We start from the raw sequence: 20,549 nt of genomic DNA, 5'->3' as shown, positions 1-20,549 counted from the left end.
CTGAAAGCTGCATCTTCCAACGAGACCTGGAGAGCACGGGGAGCAGGGAGGCCCATCAGGAGACTGCGGAGTAGAAGAAACAGACAAAGGATGGGCAACCAAACAAGGTGACAACAGAAATGCCTCCTGTGCCTGACGGCTAGTTTCTGATTATAACTACTTTATGAAAAGGAAACCTTTTGTGGGGGAAAACACAGCATCCAGCTGATCTCCAGTCTATTGTGGGCTCAGCTTATCCAAAGGAACGGGAAAAAAAGATCAAAGGAAAAAATTAAAGGAAGCAATTCTCAATTTTAAACAGGGTCTTAATGTGATAGAAAGGAAGTCAGAGCAGCTGAGAAATGCCCAGGGTTTGGAGAGACGCCTTGGTTGAAGGCACTGCGGTGTTTTCCATATTTGTCTGCTTTATTTTTAAACACCCAGAGCCTTTGCTTGATCAACACTTCCTTGTAAAAGAAGGAAGCAGAGGAGGAGTGCAGGGCTTTGGGGAGAGAGGCAAACGAGGCTGGAAATTGATGATCTTCCCAGCCATGAAAGTCAAAATTCCTGCTTGAAAACAAACCCTCCTGGAGCACTACGCAGGCATGGGGGAGAAGGGGAGGGGAGGGAAGGAGAGAATATTTATTACTTCAGCAGAACTGAAGTTCTGATGAGAAAAAAGGATCGCTCAACCCATGTCCAAATGTCAACAGCAGATCTGAAGCTGCGTTTGTCATGTATCCCCTCCAATTTCCACACATTCAAAAAAAAAATGCAGGGAAGGTGGCTGGGTTTTTTTAAGAGGGGTGGGGGGAAGCCACTGAGGTCCCTTGATCTTATGAAGCCCTGAACTCTTATATTCCATTTATAGCCCGAGCTGGAATGACATCCCCCTCGATTAGCAAGCTGTCCAATCCAGCTGCATGTGTCAGGACTGTACAAGGCACTAAGTGAAATATATATATGCCCTTTTAGATTTTAGCACATTGGGTCCACCCCCAGGGCACAGGCTGTAGCTCATTCTGACCACTGCTTCTCTCCCAGGAATCACTTTTAAGGGGTTTTTAAACTTTTTTGGGGGGTTACCTTTACTCTCAAGTTTAAGCAACACAAAATGGCACCAAAGAAGGACGTAAAGAAACCAGCAGCAGCCGCAGCACCAGCACCAGCACCCGCACCCGCGCCAGCACCGGCACCGGCGCCCGCTAAACCCAAAGAGCCAGCAATTGATCTCAAGAGCATCAAGGTAAATGGATGAACGTGTGCTGATCGCTGACCCCGAGCGCTCCCAAAGGGGAAAGTTAGCAGAGTCCTTGCTGAAACCAGCAGGGAAACGTTGCGTGTGTTTGTTTCCTGCTTGGGGACTGTGGTGAAATGAATGAGTAACCCCCCCGGTGATGGATTTCTTGATCTGCCTGAGCTTTTGGTTGTTTTAGTAGCTGGAGGGATGTGAGGCATGGCGCATGATTTAACACAAGAATGAAGCCTGGTGATTTCAAACATATTGTAGGTGGCCCTCAGAACTTTTTACCAAAACAATATCAGTCTGACCTGTTTTGTAAAGCTGAATTTTAAAGTTCCACCAAAAAAAACCTCAACTCCAAAACCCTGACCTAAGTGCATGAGAGCTGGAAAGGGTTACTGAAACGTGAAATGAAATTTTTTCCCATAGCATGGTACTAATACCAGATGTTATTTTGCAGTTTCCCCTCAAATCTATTTCCAAATTTTTGCAAATACCTGATAACCCTTTGGCCATGTGTTCTGAGATCAGCACTCCGTATCTTTAAAAGCAAAGATGAAAAGGATTTGCCAATTTCATCTATTTTCATTCTCTTTGCACAAAAAACATTGAGAGAGACCCATGAGCTAGAAAGCCACGAAGAGAAGCATTTCAAGTGATTTCCCCTCATCTTTTCATGTTTGCTCAAAATTTGAAATTTGCTTCATATTGAAAGTAACCAAGAAAAGATTTGCAGAGGTTTCCCTTGACCGCACATCCATTGGAACTTGCACTGAATCGAGACTTTGCATGCCATCCGACATCACCAATTGCTGCCTTGACCCTTGAAAGAGAATTCCTCAAATTTCCTTCAAAGGAAAATTCTCTATTTAGAAAGAGCAGAGGGAGGTTAAGCAGTTAAAGAGACGAAGGGACAGACCCACTTCTCTGGGCATGACTATACATAGTTATTCTCCACCTACCTGACAAGCTGATTGGTCCCAGGACCAGTTTGCTGAATGCTGCATAAGGAATCATGCCTACTAGGAAGAAAAGAAGGAGTACAAGGTCTCCTAATAGGACCTACTCATTTTAATTTCATGATGAACTCTGCTTCAGGTACCTTAGTACATACAGTCTGTCACCCATACAGTCCCAGGATTATGACCCATTTTGTACAATTTCTTGAAGTTTTATCTTTCACCACAAGTAGCCAGTCCCTTGCTGAAAGAGCACATAGTTTCTCATAAGACTGAAGCTGAACTCACTGGCAAAGCAAAACCAAGAGCAAGAGGGGGTGGAAAAAGACACTGAAATATTTAAGAGTGATCTTAGTCAAGGCTACAAAGAAAGCCAACTGTTTTTGAGAATACCGTCTGAAAATTAGATTAGACCTCACATTTCACCCATCTCCAGAGATGAAGGGGAACACAAGCTAGATTACCTACTAAATAATTTAATATGATTTGATAGCTCTCTGTGTCCAGTTCATTAGGAGAAAATAGAATTTTCAACTCCAGTGACCCCAGCTAATCTATCTTTACATAAATAGACTTAACAGTATATTACCCACTGAAGAATGGCCGGCTGCAGTCTGAGGCATCTCCGTGGTTCAGTACAACCCACTCCTTTACCCAGACAGCTCTCTGTCACAGCAGGATATATATACAGGTAGCCAAGAGAACGCTCTGGGTTTTTCATGTTGGGACTGAGAAAAGATAGCCTTCCTAAATTCTTTCTTTTGAAAGATAACATCAGACACTGTTCTTCCTCTCTGAAGTGCAGAAAAACCTGGGCTGAGTAAGACAAAACTATTCTCTTACCATTAGCAGAAGCATATAAGCATTACCATTTTTATTTGCATATGAGTAAAGCTATGAGCAGCATGATGGATGGTGCAGGGCTGCCCTGCAATGTGCTGGGTGGCACAGCCCCTGCCCCACATGCTTGTCAGCGTTGTACATCCCTCTATGAGCATCCCCTCTGCTCTTCATCCTAACCTCACAAAGCAAGGGCCAGGAAGCCTCGAGGCACTGCAAGGAGGGACGGAGTCCCCTGGCAGTGAGGGGTCCACCCAACCACACAGCAGTCACCACAGGATGATGTAGGAGCCCATGGTGCCTGTGAGGGTGACATGTCCCCTCTGTCCTCACCCTTCCCCTCTTACCTGAGCCTCCACAGCAGGCCAGGGCTGCCCAGGTAGACCGTGGCACCTCCAGGGCTGGCTCTTTGGGAAGACACCAGGAACAACCACAGCACCTTTGACACAGCCTTGGAACAGGAGCAGGGGCTGGAAAACCTCCTGAGGTCCCAACCAGCCACCCTGGGCTACCCACCTGCATTCTTTGAGACCTCAGGCAGTGATGGGAAATAGCATCCTCCTCTAAACAATTTGCTTGGGAGATGTACGTGGCAGAGTCAGGAATCAAAATTCACATTTTCTGAGTTTTAGCTCAATCCCTTCTTTAGCATTAATTAATCCTGAATCCTTCCATTTGGCCAGGAAAGCATCAGCACAAGAAAAAGCAGAGCACCATTTCCAGCAAAAATCTGAAGCCAAAGAGTACTTAAAGCTAAGCTTCTGACCAGGACTCTCAGTAAACAATCCAAGTCCTGGGGCTCTTTGCACTGATCTACCAGTCAAAGCCTCCAGCCCTCCCAACAAGTCCCTTTCCAAACAGACTCCCCTGTGCTCACCAGGGGAATTAGCAGCCATACTGCAGCTTGCTGCTAACAAAGGATTCCTGGGAACACCAAGCTGTGGGGCCGGTGATAATCTGGGGAGTCACAGCACAGGCAGATGCACAGAAAAGCTTCCGTAATTTTTACAAAAGTTCCCCCAAGCTCCTTCCGTCTCTTACAGCTGGAGCAGGTAAGAGTAGAGCTGCCTAATCAGGGTACAGCAGCTAACTAAGCCAAATTTGGCAGTGCACTTCATTTCAATTGGCATCCGAGATAATATTCTCCAGAACAAACAAGAACGAGGTTTAGCAATATGACGGGGGATTCTTTTGGGGGCACCCCTCCCCTTGGATGCCCTGCTTGGTCTGCCTTCAAGGAATATGGTTTTGGGCCTCTTAGGGCGCATGCTTTGAAAGCCAGCCCTATTTATGAAGTTTCAAGCTGGGTTCTTGCAAAAGCAGGCACCCCAAAATCATCTGGCATCCTCAGAAGTGATAGGCCTTTCACCCTCTCTCATCAATATTGTCTGTTCTTTCTCCCCCCTCCACTCTAAATTAACCAAATTAAAGCAAATCTTTGGTGATTTCCTAGCAGCTAGTACAAGATTTTCTATTTTTGAGCACCACCTATTGACTCCAGTGCTGAGTAACAGGAATACCAGACTGCTAAAGACTCAAATCTAAACTCAGCCCTTTATCACCTCACCTCACCGTAACCAGGACAGGAAGGGAATCAAGGCAAAGACTGGGAGGAGGAGGAATTTGTTTTGGTGTGGAAAATTAAGAGACCCTTTTTCCTCCTACTCAAGAAAACAAAACTCAGAAGTTACCTTGTACAAACCTTTCCAGCATTAATTTATATTTCCAATTTTCCTTATCACTTTTGCATCCTGGGACTTGAATGTCAGGTACACAGGTCAATAGTTAAATCATAACTGACAGGAGAAGAACAGGGTGATGGACACAATGGAGCGTTACCAACTGGACTTTAACAGGAACCAACAACAATTAAGAGAGAAATGAACAAAATGACCCAAATGGTAAGAGACCTCTGGATTTTTTTATTTTTTTTACTTAAAACTGTAGAAAGGGCATTTTCACAAAAGGTAGCTCATTTGTTTTGTCAGCTTTTTTCTCCCATGCACACCTAAGCAAGAAACTCTGAGCTGATGAACAGCACTACTATGGGACACTTATGATGAGGATTTCTCATGTGTTGGGTTTTGCAGCAGAGGCAGGGAGAAATGCCTAAACTTCATACTGTCCAAATCAGAAGCAGGTAGAGAGGGTTTGTTGTGTTCAACTTTGTCCATATCACCAACACAAAGAGCGTGCTTTTGTTGTTTTTTTACTGGAAATCTAAGGGCCCTGCCCAGCACATGCAACACGTCATTGGACCAAGCCCAGCCTCACAGCATTGGCCATAAGGCTTTGGGATCCGGAGATGCTGAGCTCAGTGCTTTGTAGGCTCCTGCTCTGCAGAAAGTGACCTGAACACACAGTGTTACACCAGGCCCTTTGCTTAAAAGGGTACACCTGAGGGTCCTTGCAAATACCCATGGTATACGTGACACTTGTTTGGTACATGAGGCTTCCCACACTGCTGCTTTCAAGATGAAATTCCATGGACAGGGACCAATTATGCTAAGGCCTGTTGCAGATAAGCTACCTATATCCGCAGGGGAAAGTAATTCAGAGCTATCCACTAGTAAAGACTTGCTAAGGCCTTGTGCAACTGCGTGATGCATGATGGAGCCTGCTGCACAGAAAACAAACCTGTGTGATTGTTTTGCTTTTAAATATGGAGCTCTTAAGGCTGTAAAAAGTTTCTTCAAATGTCCTAACTCTTATTACATTTACTACTCAAGGAGGTCACCTCTGAACAGGCATTGCGTTGGATATAACCAGAGAGAGGTAATGTCCCTAAATGCACTGACAGAAAGCTGCTGGGCTGGAGGGCAAGCAGGACTGCAAATGTCAGCTGAAGTGCCCAGAGCGACTACACTGCAGACAAACTCCTTGTGAACCAGCACAGTGAGAACAGGAAGGTTAGCAGGAGCTGTGCTCATAGCACTAAAGGCTTTCTTGGGAACTGGCAGGTTCTTGGCTGAAGTTTTTGGCGCAGGCCTCTAGGTTATGCCTGATCCAACCCCAGTGATGACTCCAGAAAGATTCTTTAGGACGGACATACCTGCTGGACAAGGTCACCAGTCCCAAGCGCCCTTCAGGCAGGACAGAGACGAACACAAATATGACTTTGCCTGGAGAGATGTGCAAGTGCCTACCTGACCATCCAGGCCAGCTTCCTCCTATCACTTTGACTGCTGAGACACAGCAGCATTCGGGATCCACTCCAGAGCAGCCCCAGCCACCACTCAGGAAGTTTTCTTTACAAATTTTTCAGAACTTTGCCTCCTTTTGTTTCCTCCTTTTCCTCCTAAAGCGCTAAGCAAGGAGTCCCTCAGAAGTAGAAGTTTCCCCATATATTTTAGCAGACACTTTCTTACATCTGCTAAAGTGAAAAATGGTTTGAAAAGCAATGATTTTTGACAGGACCAATTCTTAGTAATTCACAGCTTTGACAGTATTTAAAAGATACCTATAGCCTTTGAAGGGTCTGGAGAGTGACAAAATTTGGTAGAAACAATGGAATTCAGAGAAAATTACAGAGAGAGTAGCATCTCAAAAGCTCACTTAGAGTACTTTCTAGTGCTAACATGGTACAGACTTTCTCCCATCACCAGATAAACTGAAAGAACCTAACAGTATTTCTAAAACAGTTTTAAACCCCAAGAGATCATTACAGATAGCAACACGATATTTGAGTTTATCTTACATAAGGTAAGAAGAAGGTGACTAATTTAGCCAGTGACAAGTAAAGAAAGAAGTTGCCTGTAAGGAGATATGAAACAGACAAAATAGAAATTTGCCCCTGGTTCCTTGAGGCTTTATTACATCTTACACCCACTGCCAAAAAGTGCTTTCAGCTGGCTGCTTTACTGCATAGCATTTAAATGTCAAGTAGCAAGAGTTTAAAATAATGTTAATACTCTACCACTGCCACTGGGAGGCATGTTAAAACAAGGGATCCCTCGAAGAGCAGAGCTCCAGAGCCTCACATTTCCTTGCACATCCCCTCACTGAGGCACATTCATGCAAAACTAAATGCAATTAGAAAAGGGACACGCTAACAAATGAGCACATCTGAGTGTCCTTTCCCCTATAAAGCCAATACAATCTGTGGAAAATTGTATTATCAGCAGCTGCAGCACATTTCACTCCCAGGCATTTCAGAAGGGCACATTTAATTAACTGCCAAGGTTCATCTAAAAGTTTTTGCTTAACTGTAAAGTTGCAAACTAAAGTCAGCAAACCAGGAAGTTACCCAGAGTACTTGGAAAGGGAAAAAATAATCCAATTCATGTGTGTTAAGTCCATTAAACTAAGAGATTTTGAACTATTCTTCCAAACCTCATAGTATCTTGTTTCTTTCCCATATATTAGCAGTGTTCATCTTTATTCTTTCTTCTATTATATTTTCAGGCAGTTTCATTCTCAAAACCTGCATTTAGCGTTTCTTTGCCTTCTAAAAGACATGAGGCTAAATCCATCAGGCTGCTGATTCTTACTTAAACGAGAAGCAGCCTCTATGAAATCTGCAGCATTGATTGCACCAGTTACTGAACCAGGGTGAGGGTCAGCACAACAACTGCCTGCTTTCCAGCAGGGTTTGAGAGCTCTGCAATCCTGCCCTCGGTCATGTCTGCTAGAAAATACATGCATCTGTATTAATCAAGGAGCAGGCAGTAGTGGTGAGCAGACACTACATGAACTACAGTAGGCACAATCCTAGCTATATCCACCCAGAATTAAAGGAAATCCTTTAAGACCTGTATAAACTGCTAAACATATAACAGGCATCCTCAGGGACTCTCTGATACTCCCCCCTCTGATTTTCCAAGACATCCAATGAATTCTCAGTCTCTTCTATGGAGACAGCACCTTGAACTATCTGGGGGCTCTCTAATCAAATCCCAGCTAAAATGATTCTCTTCTCTGTAACTCACCCAAAGGGTACCAAGCAGATGGAGCATCTTTAGCTTCCAGCAGCATCCTTTCCTGGGACTTTTCACCCTGCCCAGACACATAAAACGAGCACAAAGTGACTGTGGCTCAGCACAGCTGTACTTGCTTGTGCCCACCAGCCCAAACTGGTGAGAACAGCACCACACAACGAAGACCTGGACCAGAGGTCTAGGAACCAGTGATTTTTTGAGAGAAAACTTAGGAACTACTAAGAATTTGGAAGTGAAGGTTTGGATGGATTGGGTCTTCTGCTTATCTGGTGATAAGGAGTTGCATATAGCCCTGTCCACCCTACCCTACATAACTAGGTTCTGGTCAAAACACTTCTAATTTGCAATGAGAGGAATAGAAGGCAGTCACAAGCTATACCTGGAAAAGCATTAACTGAAAAATAAACAGCACTTTTCCTTGGTATAGGTATCCTCCTGGATAATAACTTAGTCCATAAGTAAGGGCTGAATCGAGTTAGAGAAATCCAGTTCCTCCTGGTTTTTCCCCTATCTTACAACACGTTCCAGCAGAACAAAGGTTACGTCATTGGAAGATCTTCCTTTCTAGCTTGGGAAATTTTTGAAAGCTTCTTACAGAATCGCAAGTCTTACCTTTGACAATTTTTTTTAAAGGAATGATTGTTGCATTTGCTTTACTGAGGGCATTGATAGATGCACTTACTCAAAGCGAGTAGCATTTTAAGCCCCCAACAGACCCTTAAACAGGCTTAAAACCCCCAACAGGCTTAAAACAGGGTGATTCTTAATTCAATTGTATGTGATGTGCCCATGCTAGAAAATTTCTCCCCAGCAAAATTCTGTCTAGGACACTTTTATTTGACAAGTAATGAAATGAAGGGCTGATGTGGTGCACAAGTATTTCCCCATCTAAAACCTGAGCCAAAGTCTCATACAGTCAAGAGTTCAGTTGGCTTATATGGAGACCCCTCTCCATTTATACACACTTGATAAACCATTCAAGCCAGATACTTAATCCAGGTATCAGTTTTCTATATTCAAGACAAATGTGCCCCAATTATTTTCTGGTTGTCATCTAACATGTTTTGGGATAGGTTTTTTTGTAGCCAACCATAGAGCTGACCAGGAAGTGAAGGTATCAAGAAATGTTTTCTTTGAACCAAAATTCAATCATGTTCCAGGGGAACATTTTCTAGTTGCCAGCACTGGACAGCGAGAGGCTGAGGGCAGGAGGAAAATTCCACAAAAGGCAACACACCGCTTTGACCCAGGCAACATTTCAGCTCTGCCAAAGTCTTTAGAAAGCTTCTCTATTAATGCATGAGGACTGATGGCCAAGATCCATATTAGCTTTCTCACTGCCTGTGCTCCAGCCCCAGGCAGTATTTAATTAGGAGGTCTGAACTGTGCTAAGTCTACGTTGGATAAGTCAGACAAAAAACATCAAACCTCTTTCCTACACAGCCCCATAGCCATGCTCTGTTCCGAATATGGTTCTGCTCCCACATGATAATAGTAGCAGATACAAATAGCAGAGGAATCAAAAGTGAAGAACTGGCAGCAGAGCATTTTTCATGCTCAGTATGTGTTCCACATATTCCCCAAAAATGCAAACAATAATCTGTTTGGACACAGTGTTTTCCAACTAAAATGACTAGCTTGAAAACTTCTTTGCGGTTGTATCTTTAGTTTTTAAGAGGGGAAGTAGGAGGTTAAAGTCTCAAATCTAACTAAATATTTTGATTTATTTTGATTGTTTGGTTTTTTAAAAATGTTAACAGTCTGCTTGGATTGGATTATTTTTTTCAGACCACTCAACATACTGAAAAACGCCAAATATTCAAAAAGGTTATGCTTATCTTCAGGGTAACTAAGTGAACTACAGCAGAAAGTTTCTTACTAATCACATTTTATCATTAGAAAAAGAGCGGCGAGTGCACAGCAAAGGAAAAAAAAATTATAGAGGGGATGTGTTTGTAACATGGAGTCTGTTGCTGTCAAAACCATTTCCACCCCAGCTTCATGACCCTTCTTACCCATTTGAGGTGACAGGGAGCAAGGTTTGAAGCAGTTTTTCTCCCTCTTTTACCACTCGTAGCACCTGTTTGGAGATTGTGATGTAGGCTTAGGAGATGGTACATAATAGGAATTGGTCTTTGCTACTGAAGAAACTGCAGCACCTCCTTCCTCAAACCTATCCTGAAACTCTCCACTTGTAGTCCCAACAGGACACCGTCTGCAACCCGAAAAGCAAGTGCTGCCTTTCCCCACCATGAATAGTCACCCTTCCAATACCCAAAGCTTTCTGGAGGCCCTTGCTTCCATCACGGCTTCTTCCACATGCCTGTATAACAAAAACCTCTCCAATTCTGACCCCAGCAGCTGCTCTCCTTGCCACACCAGTGAGCTCTGAAGCTGGCACGCTAGTATCCTAACCCAAACACTAGAAGGAGGGTATCCTAAGTGTCCCACTGCCCTGCAAGGTACTTGCACATCAGCTGCAAACCTAGTAATAATATAGCTGGGTCCAAGACACTTGCATAATTTTTCCCTTAGAATCATCCAAAATTTGGAAAACACAACCATCAGAGGAAGACCTTCAGGGGGGCACTTCAGCAGGTGAATCTTCCGCTCAGTGCCAATACCTGGATTGCACCAAACAGACAAGCAGCAACGCCACTCATCTAATGCAGAGCACCATATTATCCAAAAAAGGGATCGAGAACAGCCCAGCGAAGGTACAAGGAATATGAGTGGTTTCATGGGCTTTGAAACAAGCCCAAAGCACGCCATCCAGCTACACCTAACATGCAACCTGCAGGCTACATGGAAAAACAGCCAGCTGGGCAAAAATGTTGCACCTCTTGCCCCAAGTGCTCCTCAGTTGCTAACTGTATAGCTTATTGGAAAAATAGGAGCCTTCCCTAAAGGGAACTCTTGGTAGGCTTGGACAGGGAATATCCCCACTTGACGGTCCGGACCCAGAAATTGCTGACATGATTCAAACTTACTGCTTGCTACTCCCCTGTCCCTCTCCAGCCTCCTAAAAATAGCTGTTGTAAGATGCCCATTGAGGCACGGAGCCTCCTGTCACTTTGCCCTAAGAAAGCTAAAGAACTCACCGAGGGGAGGGGCAGCTTCCTTCTGACACCTAATCCAGGCAATGCCGTCAGCGCCACCAGATAAATAAGAGGAAGAAAGGCCAAGAAAGCAGGACCACTCTCAGAGACATCTCAGCTAATCCCTCCTGCCCGTCCGCCGCTCTACTTTTCCAACTTTCAATCATGGTGGGTCCACTGGAAAGCTAAAATAGTTAGCAGCAAGCCAGTGTATTTTACATGATTAAATCCAGCTTCTCGCTCAATTTAGTTCTAAGTGGGGAAGATAGACCAAAAGACGACAGCTTAGGTTTGCTTGATTTTCCTCCTCAAGCCTAAAGGACTGTGGGGGGCTTTCCAGTCAGCCTCAAGTTCTGCTCCAGGCAGTGGTAGACGTGTGGCTCCTGCAGCTTCAGACAGAAGGGTTACAGTTTGCTGGTGCTATAAGCATTTTTTTTAATCTAATGCAAAAGTGGCAAAGGAAAATAGTAATATTTTTGATATAAGAAAGTATCATAGTTTAATACTTTATGAAACAATGTACTGTCAAAAGCTAATTGGAAACAAACTTTAAGGGCACGGTTTATTTTCTTTGTTAACATATAAAAAGCTGCTTGTTAAGCTATATTACTTCAAATGGTCATAATAAAGCAGGTCTACACTAAAACTGTAAGTGACCTGATGGTACATTAACAACTTATATGTTAGTTAAGAGACTTTAGATTGTTATTGCTTCTAGCCACAACCTTGGCTTTCCCCGGGATGCAGATTTTAACAAAACCTTTAAAAATAGACCTGGTGATTCATTTTTATAAGGCAGGTTGCTAGTTTAGGTTGCCAGTTTAGGTTGCCAAGGCCTAATTAGGCAAGACAGAAGTGAGACCACTCAGCTACCTTGTGCTATTTGCTTTCTCTCAGTGCATTTTCAGCAGTACTAGCTGTCTCTTTTTTTTCTCTCTCTCTTCCCAACTGCAGTCCTTCACTCCTGACCAAATTAATGGTAAGTGAAACAAAAATTAAACTTTACCAGGGAGCAGGAGGGGGAACATAATGGCTACTGAATGCTAAGTATTCACCAGTCTTAACAGCACTTTTGCTATCTGCATTACTTCTGCGCATCTGACAGGCCATATTTTTGCTGTTTTGGAAGATACTCATGGATTGAGCTGGATGCTTTAGAAAACAAGCAGGTTCTCCCCCAGCCCCCCCTTCCTAAGCTATTTTTTGTGATTGATTTCCTTCCAACAGATCGAGTTCTCCAAGGAGCAACAGGATGGTAAGTTACAAGACAGCCAATGTGTTTTACATGTATGTGAGTTCAGAGAGGAGCTACAGGCTTGAACGTTTAACCTTTACCAAAAGATGAGCTAGGACTTTGGCCAGCACAAGTCACCACACACTTGACTTCAGAAAAACTGTGCTGACTTAAACTGAACAGGAACATGGCGTCAGATTTACATGCAATTTATCCATGTGCTTACTGTGCAACCCCAACCCAAGCTGAGAAGTTTGAGCTTGTTTGAGTGGAGATACTGTGGTGTTACCAGCTCTACCTGCTGGACATTTTTCAGCTGTGCTGGCTGTTCAAAAGGATGCTGAAAAGTGGTCTTTATTTATAAGCCATGAGTGAAAGAGGCAGATGAAATACAACAGGAGAAAGTGAGTTGAAAATTTACTTTAGCTGTGACTTTATATGAACAGAAGTAGGGGATTCTGCCAACGGCCCACTTGTCACTTTTGCTGAGAGATGCTATGGAAGGGGAAGCAGAGAGGCTGTTTTATTGTAAATATATTTATGAAGCATGGGAATGTTTGGCAAATAAGCGACTTGTGTAAATTGTTGCATATAATGTAATAGGCTGGATATTATGCTGCAATTCTCAAGGACCTTGCTGTATTTCCTGCTGGGGATTTGTTGAGCACCAAGTTGCAAATGTTTTTTTCAATCTATTAGACATGCTGATAAAAAAAATCCTGACATGAGCAGTCCCCCCTGAAGCCCTGGAAATTTAAGCTGAAGTGTTTTAAATACCTTAAAAGATGCAGTTGGGTTATATTAAATAATGTACTTTTTAAAGACAACGTCAAAAATTCCATATCAAGTATAGCAGACCTCACTGTGAACAACGTATTTAGAAAAGAAGATACAGGGATTTACTAGAAATCTAGAGGAAGAGGAACAGCTTGAAGTAGCTCTTAAGAGAGCTCTAAACTTCCTGAACATGTCTTCTCTGGGTTACACCATCAAAATCAACAGGGAGAGGTACCGTTCATCAAGTAGGCACAGAAACCTTCTTCTGGCAGTCCAAACAGTCCTGGTCACAAAGGAAATTAACTCTTCCTTACTTTGTAATTCTGAAAATTTTACAGAAGGGTAGAGAGGGTTTAATAGAGAAATGTCATCAATTCAAAACTATTGGCACATACAACAAAGATTTTTTTTTTCCAGCTTCCCTTCATATGCTGTATCTAATGCTATTACATTTTATTAAAGCAAGCAGAGTAGCAATTAATAACCACTTGAGAGAAGGAGGATTTCCCTGGAATAGAGATGTCCCACCCTCAGTAGCTATTTCCATCCACACTAGCTGCTGGGCATTGCCCCCCTTAGAGAGGAATTTTAGATTTGCTTATTCCAGAGGTATAAACTCAGACTGGCTATTAAAAAAAATAAAAAATAGATACTGCAGTGAAGTGCATGCTTGAGACAAAAGTAAAATTTTTTTTTCTGAGCTGAGGAGCTGTGTTCAGAGCCCAATGAACATAAACCTCCATGGGATTTACAAAGAAAGAGAAACTCTCCCGCTGACTTTGCTAATAACACACTGAAACTGTTTTATATCTTGCTCTGGCTAAATGTCATGCATGCACCAGATGGAAGATCTGATTGTATGGTATAAATCAGCACAGCTCCATCGACCTCGTCTGCTAGAGCAGGGGCTGATATGAAGCTGGGATATTGTAAGGGGAAGCTCTACACAGATCCAGAAGGCCTTGATTTCATCGTCTGCAATAAAAGCTGTAAGGGGAGAGGGTTAGCAGTGAAGGGTTATAGGTCTCACACATCAAACAGTAAGAAGATTAGTTTCAGATGTATTAGATTACAGCCTAGCAGGCTGACATCCTGTATCAGCAGTTTTACTGGGTGCCAGCAACTCCTCCACTAACGCAGTGTATGGACGGCTAGAGCAAGAACCTAAGTACCTCTGTATCACACGTCCCCAGCATAAGATGAATGAGGACATGACTTGATGTGGTTTATTGCTTCTAAATCTGCCCTGAGGCACAATGGACATTCCACCCACAGGCACTGCAGGACACAAAGGCTCTCCCTAGCTGCTGGGAGAGCATCACAGCCGAGAGAAGGGCATTCATCTGCTTTACTCAAAGTTAAAACACAGCACTATTAGACACTGCAGTGCAGGAAAAGATCAATACAACAGCACAGACCAAAATGCCCTGGACATATGAGGTTTGAAGATGGCCTTTTAGATAAAAAAAGAACAAGTCATAGGCTTAAGATATCTTTACTCATTGAAATAAACAGCTTAAAAGGCTTGAAGAATACAGTAAGATGATTAACATGGAGTTTTGTAGCAGAAAATGAAGACAGGCGATGTGTTGATGGCAACTGCTTGCACTGATTTGTATAGGACAAGTGTCAATACCCCAAAGTCCTTTGTCAGAAGCAAGGGGGAGATAATTGAACTGAAAGCAGCACTGAAAGAAGCAAAAGTCTCAAAGTTGTATGCACTGGGAACGTGCCAGAATAAAGCAACACAAAAGTGTTGCCACTGGAAAAAGCTGGACATTCACCCATCTGTAAGAAGCGGGGACAGACAGGAGAGGGAATAAAGTAGAAGTGTCACTGTAAGGCAGCTTTAAGGAAAAGCAAGAGTAGCAGCATTTGAAATCTACCTTCAAGTTTCCCATTAGTACTGTGTGGTTGAGATGCTGGAATTGCAGGCAGGACCAATAGAAGCAGGCAGATGTTTTCCACTCCTATGTGCTTTGGCAGAAGAGTCCCAGTCCTTGGGCACGATAAAATGGAGTGGATTATTCAATAACATTTTTACCTTCTACTACCATATGCTGTAAAGAAACCTGTTCTTGAATGGCAAAGTCTGTAGAAAGCTTATCTCCCTCTGTGCTTGAAATAACTACAGGGTCAATCACAAAGCTACTGATAGTTATTAAAGCCAGGAAAGCTACAAAAGGTAGATATAAAAGTTTAAAAATAGTGAAACCAAAATGTCAGAGGGGAAGAGTTTTTCTTGGGACCATGGGTCAAAGATTTCCCTGCTAACTCCCTGGGAGTCGGTGGAATGGTGCCAGGAGACAACAGGTCCACATCTTTGTCCATACAACTTGTCAACGCAGAGCTGTCTGGCTTGACTTAACCACTGTTCTTCCCTTGCAGACTTCAAGGAGGCCTTCCTCCTCTTTGACAGGACTGGTGATGCCAAGATCACCCTGAGCCAGGTCGGTGACATCATCCGGGCACTGGGGCAGAACCCCACAAATGCTGAGATCAATAAGATCCTGGGCAACCCCAGCAAAGAGGGTGAGTGCCCTGCAGTCTCTTACAGGCCCTTTTTCAAACTGAGGAACTGTAATTAGGCACAGTAGGAGGGAGAAGATTTTTTGCTCCAATAGGGAAGTCAGGTGGGATCTCAAGCAGGAACACATGGAATTTCACCAGTTCCTTTTGAAGGGGACAGTGGTAGCAGAGACTACAGTGCTCAGAAGAAGGAAAGCCATCTCCTTAGGCTACAGGGAAGTCTCTTCTAAGATCACGTTGTTGTCAGCTTGGTGTACATCTAGCATCCACTCATAACTGCTCACAGTCTATCTGTGTCCCAGACCCCTGCTCCTCAGCTGGGGCTATTTCTAGCAGCAGTCCCTTGCATTAGCCAAGACATGCCCCAAGACTGGCAGCCCGTGTGTATATTTCAGCTGAATGGGGTGGTCTGCTTAAAACTGGTACAAGCCTAGATATATTAGGTGTAGGCTGGATGTCTGTTAGTGGCCTTTTACTAGCTGCCACTTTCTATTTCCTTTCCTCCCCCTTTTAGAAATAAAAGTAGTAAGTACTATGGTAATCTTTTAACAAGAGCTTAGGTATGGGACATCCCTGAGTTCACTGAAGCAGTCGCATATTAACATGGGCTAAATCATATCCAAACCCTCACATTTGGCAAAAGAGGCTCTAAGGAACGACTCAGAAGTCCTGAGTTCAGTATTAGCACCAGTGGGAGCACTAAGCAGAGGACTGACACTGAGGTGAGACCATCAAGGTGCTTTAAGTGACTAGAGCCATAACTGTCAGGGGTTTTTATGTAGTTGGGTAGCAAAATACTTTCAGTAACAACTCTACATTCAAAAATCTCTTATGTTTCCATCTATTATATTTCATTCCTGCCCAAATGAAAACTGCTCTTTGCAAAGATACAGGTAAGAAAAAAAAAGTGATCCTTCTGGCAGCATTGCTCTAATAAAAACCACATGGGGAAGGCCTCACTGGAAACCACAGCTTCTGGCTCACAGAAAGAAAGGGGCTAGATGCACTAAGCTTGTAAGACCTTCAGTGTCCATACTGAATATGTGGAATATTCATATTCCTCTGGACATTCTTATTCTTAATTAGCTTATTCTTTTGCTAATAGCCTCTGCTTCCACATCCAAGAGAACCCAAAGAGGTCAGTAACATGATGTTGGCAACCCCAGGGGCTTGCCTAAGTCTCAACATCCCACTCTTGTCTTTCCCCACTGCTTGGGGTTCAAGATCCATTTTACCATATTCTGTAGCTCCCACCCATCAAAAGCTTTTCAAAGATCAACTCACACAGCAAGTTTCATTTCTGAAAAAAACACGTGTAAACTTATAAAACCGTGTGAAAAGAAGGCAGGAGCAAGTATGTGAAAAAACATATGGATGTGAAAATTAACTCCCATGGTAAGAGGGAAGCCAGATTCCATGCCAAATCCCATGGGAAAGGCTGGAGTAAGCTGGAGAAAGAGACGTGCAAGTGAGGTGGGAGGCTTCCCTGCATGCGGTGGTGAATATCCCAAGTGAACATACATTGAAGTGTGTAGTAGCATAGCAACTGGTGCTGTCTTTCCAGAGCTGAATGCCAAGAAAATTACTTTTGAAGAGTTCCTGCCCATGCTGCAAGCAGCTGCTAACAACAAGGACCAGGGTACCTATGAAGACTTCGTTGAAGGTCTGCGTGTTTTCGACAAGGAAGGCAATGGCACAGTCATGGGGGCTGAACTCCGTCACGTACTGGCTACGCTGGGTAAGGGATTATCACCTCTGAACATTAAATTGTTGTTGTTTGAAGGCATGAGAGAAAGGAAAGATGTTCTAACTAGCTTGGAGAGACAAGAAGCTACAAGGCCAGACAAGACTGGGTTTCTGACCTGGGAATCCAAAGGGAAAGGTGATATAAAACACAATAGAAAGCTTAAAAGAAAGGCTTTATTACTTCTAAACTCAAACCAGGTACTAGGAGTCCCTCTTGAGTGATAGAGAGAACAGGCTGTAAACTTCAGTGAAGTAAAGCGCACAAAGAGGATTTGCTGTGTAGTTTCTTCACTCTGTAGACACAGCAATTGTAGTTATTTCTATGTGCATGTACAGAACTTCTAAAGAAAGTTAAAATGAATAAATCTCAGTTCAGCTGTAGGCCTTTGTTAATAACCCAGAAAACAAAGGAAACATTTGGAAGAGCTGTAGGATCCAGCATCATGTGTCTGTGTAAGAATTAACCAGGATGTATCTGTTCTCCAGGCGAGAAGATGACAGAAGAGGAAGTAGATGAACTGATGAAAGGTCAGGAAGACTCCAATGGCTGCATCAACTACGAGGGTAGGTGTGGGGGTTCACCACCCTCTTGTCCTACATTTCAGTGCTGAGTCTCATTGCACTTGGCTTTTAACTTCTCCAGCAAATCAGTTCGACAGAGCTACAGCTGAGTTATGCTGAAAGGTTTATGCATGAAAACAAGCATTGCAACACACTTAGCCTGCAGTCACACTGCTGAAAAGGCTAGCTTTGGTCACAGCAGAGTCTACTGCTGTCAGCCCTGGGTCTCTAGACTCTGACTTTCTGTAGAAGAGCTTTAGTGGGGGGAAGTAAACTAACCCACTGCAAATGGCTTTGGCAAAGAGCTCAGTTTGTCATTTGTCTCATCACACCCAGGCAGAAAGAGAATATGGTTTGTACAATATTAAATTCTTCAAGCTTTCTATCACATTACCAAATCAAATCCGATCAGAAGTGTCTTTTCGACACCATCAGCTCCTGAACAGCTCTTGCTTTTAAGAGTATTTCCCAAATTAGTATTTACTGCTCCTTCTAACCACCACATTCGTATTTTTCCACAGCATTTGTAAAGCACATCTTGTCTGTCTAAGTGGACATCCCCAGATATCAAATGGTAGGTTCTTCTCATTTGCCGTCTTAACCTTGTCTCTTTGCTATGCTTAAAGGCTCCTACAAGTCCATGGTAATAGGCACAGGTTATGAAATCAACATGACACCATCTCCCCAATGATACAATAAAATTAAACGGTTTTCCAAGAGCAAAGAAAACAGGAGAGCAGATTCCTGGGCCTTAATCCCAGCTCCACAACTGGCTGGAAACTGAGGCAGTGTTCAGTGCGTTTTTTCAAATATCTGTACCATGAAAAAACATTCAGTTTACCCATGATCAAAAACACAAGCTTAAATATCATCTTAGATTTCTGTTGTCATACAAAATTAGAGTTTACGCTGTGCAAATTGACAGCTTAAGACATTTATCCTATAATCACAGAGAACTTTTGTTTAAAAAAAAACGTCTAAGCAACACCTTATAATATATAGATTACTGTAGAGAGTAGCCTTAATACAGTTGTGAACTACAACAGCTCTTCAAATAAAATGAAGTAATCACCTGAAAAAAGTATTTTAAGTCATGATCAATAGCCAAAAGAAGGCTTCAGAAGTATTCGAGCATTTAGCAGTATTTTTACAAACAGAGGGAAAAACCCCATAACCTTGACACGATTCTCTTTTGTCAACAGAAAAGGCCAGCAGCTCTCTTTAAAGTGCAAAAACAAATACTGTGGGTCTATGGGCTCCTTTGGACTGTTATTCTATCCTGGGAAAGACAGTCTCAACTTTCATATGAAACAGACACCTCAAGATAGAAATCAAGGGCTCAGTTTGTTATTTTGCAAGTGTTTTTTCAGCCAAAGGTGACTTCAAGTTCAACTCTCTCATTCCTTCCTAGAACAAGTCAAATTTGGAAAGACCAGATGGCACCTAAGATCTGCCTGAGTGAAATTCGTGCTTTGGCAGGCACCATCAACACGGAAACTGCAGAGGACCGGACGATGTGCCTCTAAGCCCACTAATTTCTACCAGTGCATCCATAGGTATTGCCTCTGGGTCACTACACTTCCAAAAACTGAACTTTCATCAAGGCAAGCTACATGGAAAAACTGCTACCATCCAGCATTCATCCATCCCAAGCATCTCTTTCCATGTTGCTTCCCATGAAACAATGTAATCCATTGGAAAAATAAAGCATCAATAAAACCCTGTGGTCACTTTGAGGCTATAAAGTCTTTTTTTCCCCACCTAAAGTAGTTCAAACCTACTCAAAGCAGAACTCAGCACTTAATTTATTTCTGTATATTGTATTCCACAAAATAAAGTTTTATGAAAGAACATATTTAAACTTTTTCCAGAGGTCACTCTACTTAGTTTGGATGAAAAGGGTTTTCTTGGGGAACTGGCAGAAGGAACAATTAGGGAGCCACCACCTACATCAGCACTTGAATGTTTTGGGGAGAAGGACACCTGCTAGCTGGCATCAGAACAGCTCCTGGGGTAGCATCTGCCCTGAGACCCCAGGCAAGACCAACCATGGTGACCCTAAATCGGGGAGCCATGCAGAGCCACCCTTCCTGGCAAAATCTCCTCCTTAATACTATGACAGCGGGTCCACACCACAATTTGGAAGGGATCCTAGCTACCTGTGGTATTTGTAGTCTTATGGACAAGTGGAACAGCAGCCGCCCATACAGGTTGTGTACTGGGGGGAACCAACCCCATGGCTGTAACCCCCCAGGCCTGGGGAGCCCAATAACCATGGGAGTAACCAGCTCTCAGGGCTGTATTGTTACCCACACCTCCCCGCCCTAAGCATAGCTCCTTGCTCCTTTCCTTGAGTGTTCCCAAAACTGCCTTACCCTCCTTTCTGAGGATCAGCTTGTTCTATAAAAATCCAGCTTAGCCTTATTAAGTTACCCAAGAACCATAATTCAAGAGCCAACAGGTGCTGCAAGGGCAGCTGGCATGAGAATAAGCCACAGCACAACCAGTGAAGCAGCAGCTGCATCTTTTCCAAGGCTTCCCAAAAAAAGTCTCCCACTTAAACCCTCAACATGCTGGCAGATGGGGCCAAGAGAGACCCAGAGATAAGCCCTGCCCAGAGACCTATGCCAACAGGTAGTTTACAGG

The 20,549-nt window shown here is 43.3% G+C and overlaps 1 protein-coding gene and 1 long non-coding RNA gene across 3 annotated transcripts in view; one reads left to right on the top strand and one right to left on the bottom strand.

Moving 5' to 3' along the window:
• Nucleotides 1-20,549, bottom strand: part of LOC121072133 — a 43,050-nt gene that overhangs the window by 14,759 nt on the left and 7,742 nt on the right. The gene's annotated exons all lie outside the window — the stretch shown is intronic.
• Nucleotides 953-19,633, top strand: MYL1 (myosin light chain 1). Of its 2 annotated transcripts, none has more exons than XM_040561419.1 (7): nucleotides 953-1,225; nucleotides 12,284-12,311; nucleotides 15,456-15,599; nucleotides 17,161-17,334; nucleotides 17,829-17,906; nucleotides 18,425-18,477; nucleotides 19,315-19,633. In XM_040561419.1, the coding sequence occupies exons 1-6, from the start codon at nucleotides 1,094-1,096 to the stop codon at nucleotides 18,451-18,453; spliced, it is 585 nt and encodes a 194-aa protein (XP_040417353.1). In that variant the 5' UTR covers nucleotides 953-1,093; the 3' UTR covers nucleotides 18,454-18,477; nucleotides 19,315-19,633. The 2 variants fall into 2 exon arrangements, with proteins under 2 accessions (XP_040417353.1, XP_040417354.1); XM_040561420.1 differs by lacking the exons at nucleotides 953-1,225; nucleotides 12,284-12,311 and adding exons at nucleotides 11,128-11,224; nucleotides 12,011-12,035.

This window comes from Cygnus olor, chromosome 6 (assembly GCF_009769625.2).
Source record: "Cygnus olor isolate bCygOlo1 chromosome 6, bCygOlo1.pri.v2, whole genome shotgun sequence".
Lineage (NCBI taxonomy): Eukaryota > Metazoa > Chordata > Aves > Anseriformes > Anatidae > Cygnus > Cygnus olor.
The sequence above is the reverse complement of the archived record's forward strand: the minus strand, read 5'-3'. Positions and strand labels throughout refer to the sequence as shown.

Coding starts and splice junctions, on each gene's coding strand:
- MYL1 (XM_040561419.1), top strand. CDS start 1,094: ATGGCACCAAAGAAGGACGTAAAGAAACCAGCAGCAGCCGCAGCACCA. Junction 15,600..17,160: donor GGGCAACCCCAGCAAAGAGG/GTGAGTGCCCTG, acceptor CTGTCTTTCCAG/AGCTGAATGCCAAGAAAATT. Junction 17,335..17,828: donor TCACGTACTGGCTACGCTGG/GTAAGGGATTAT, acceptor TCTGTTCTCCAG/GCGAGAAGATGACAGAAGAG.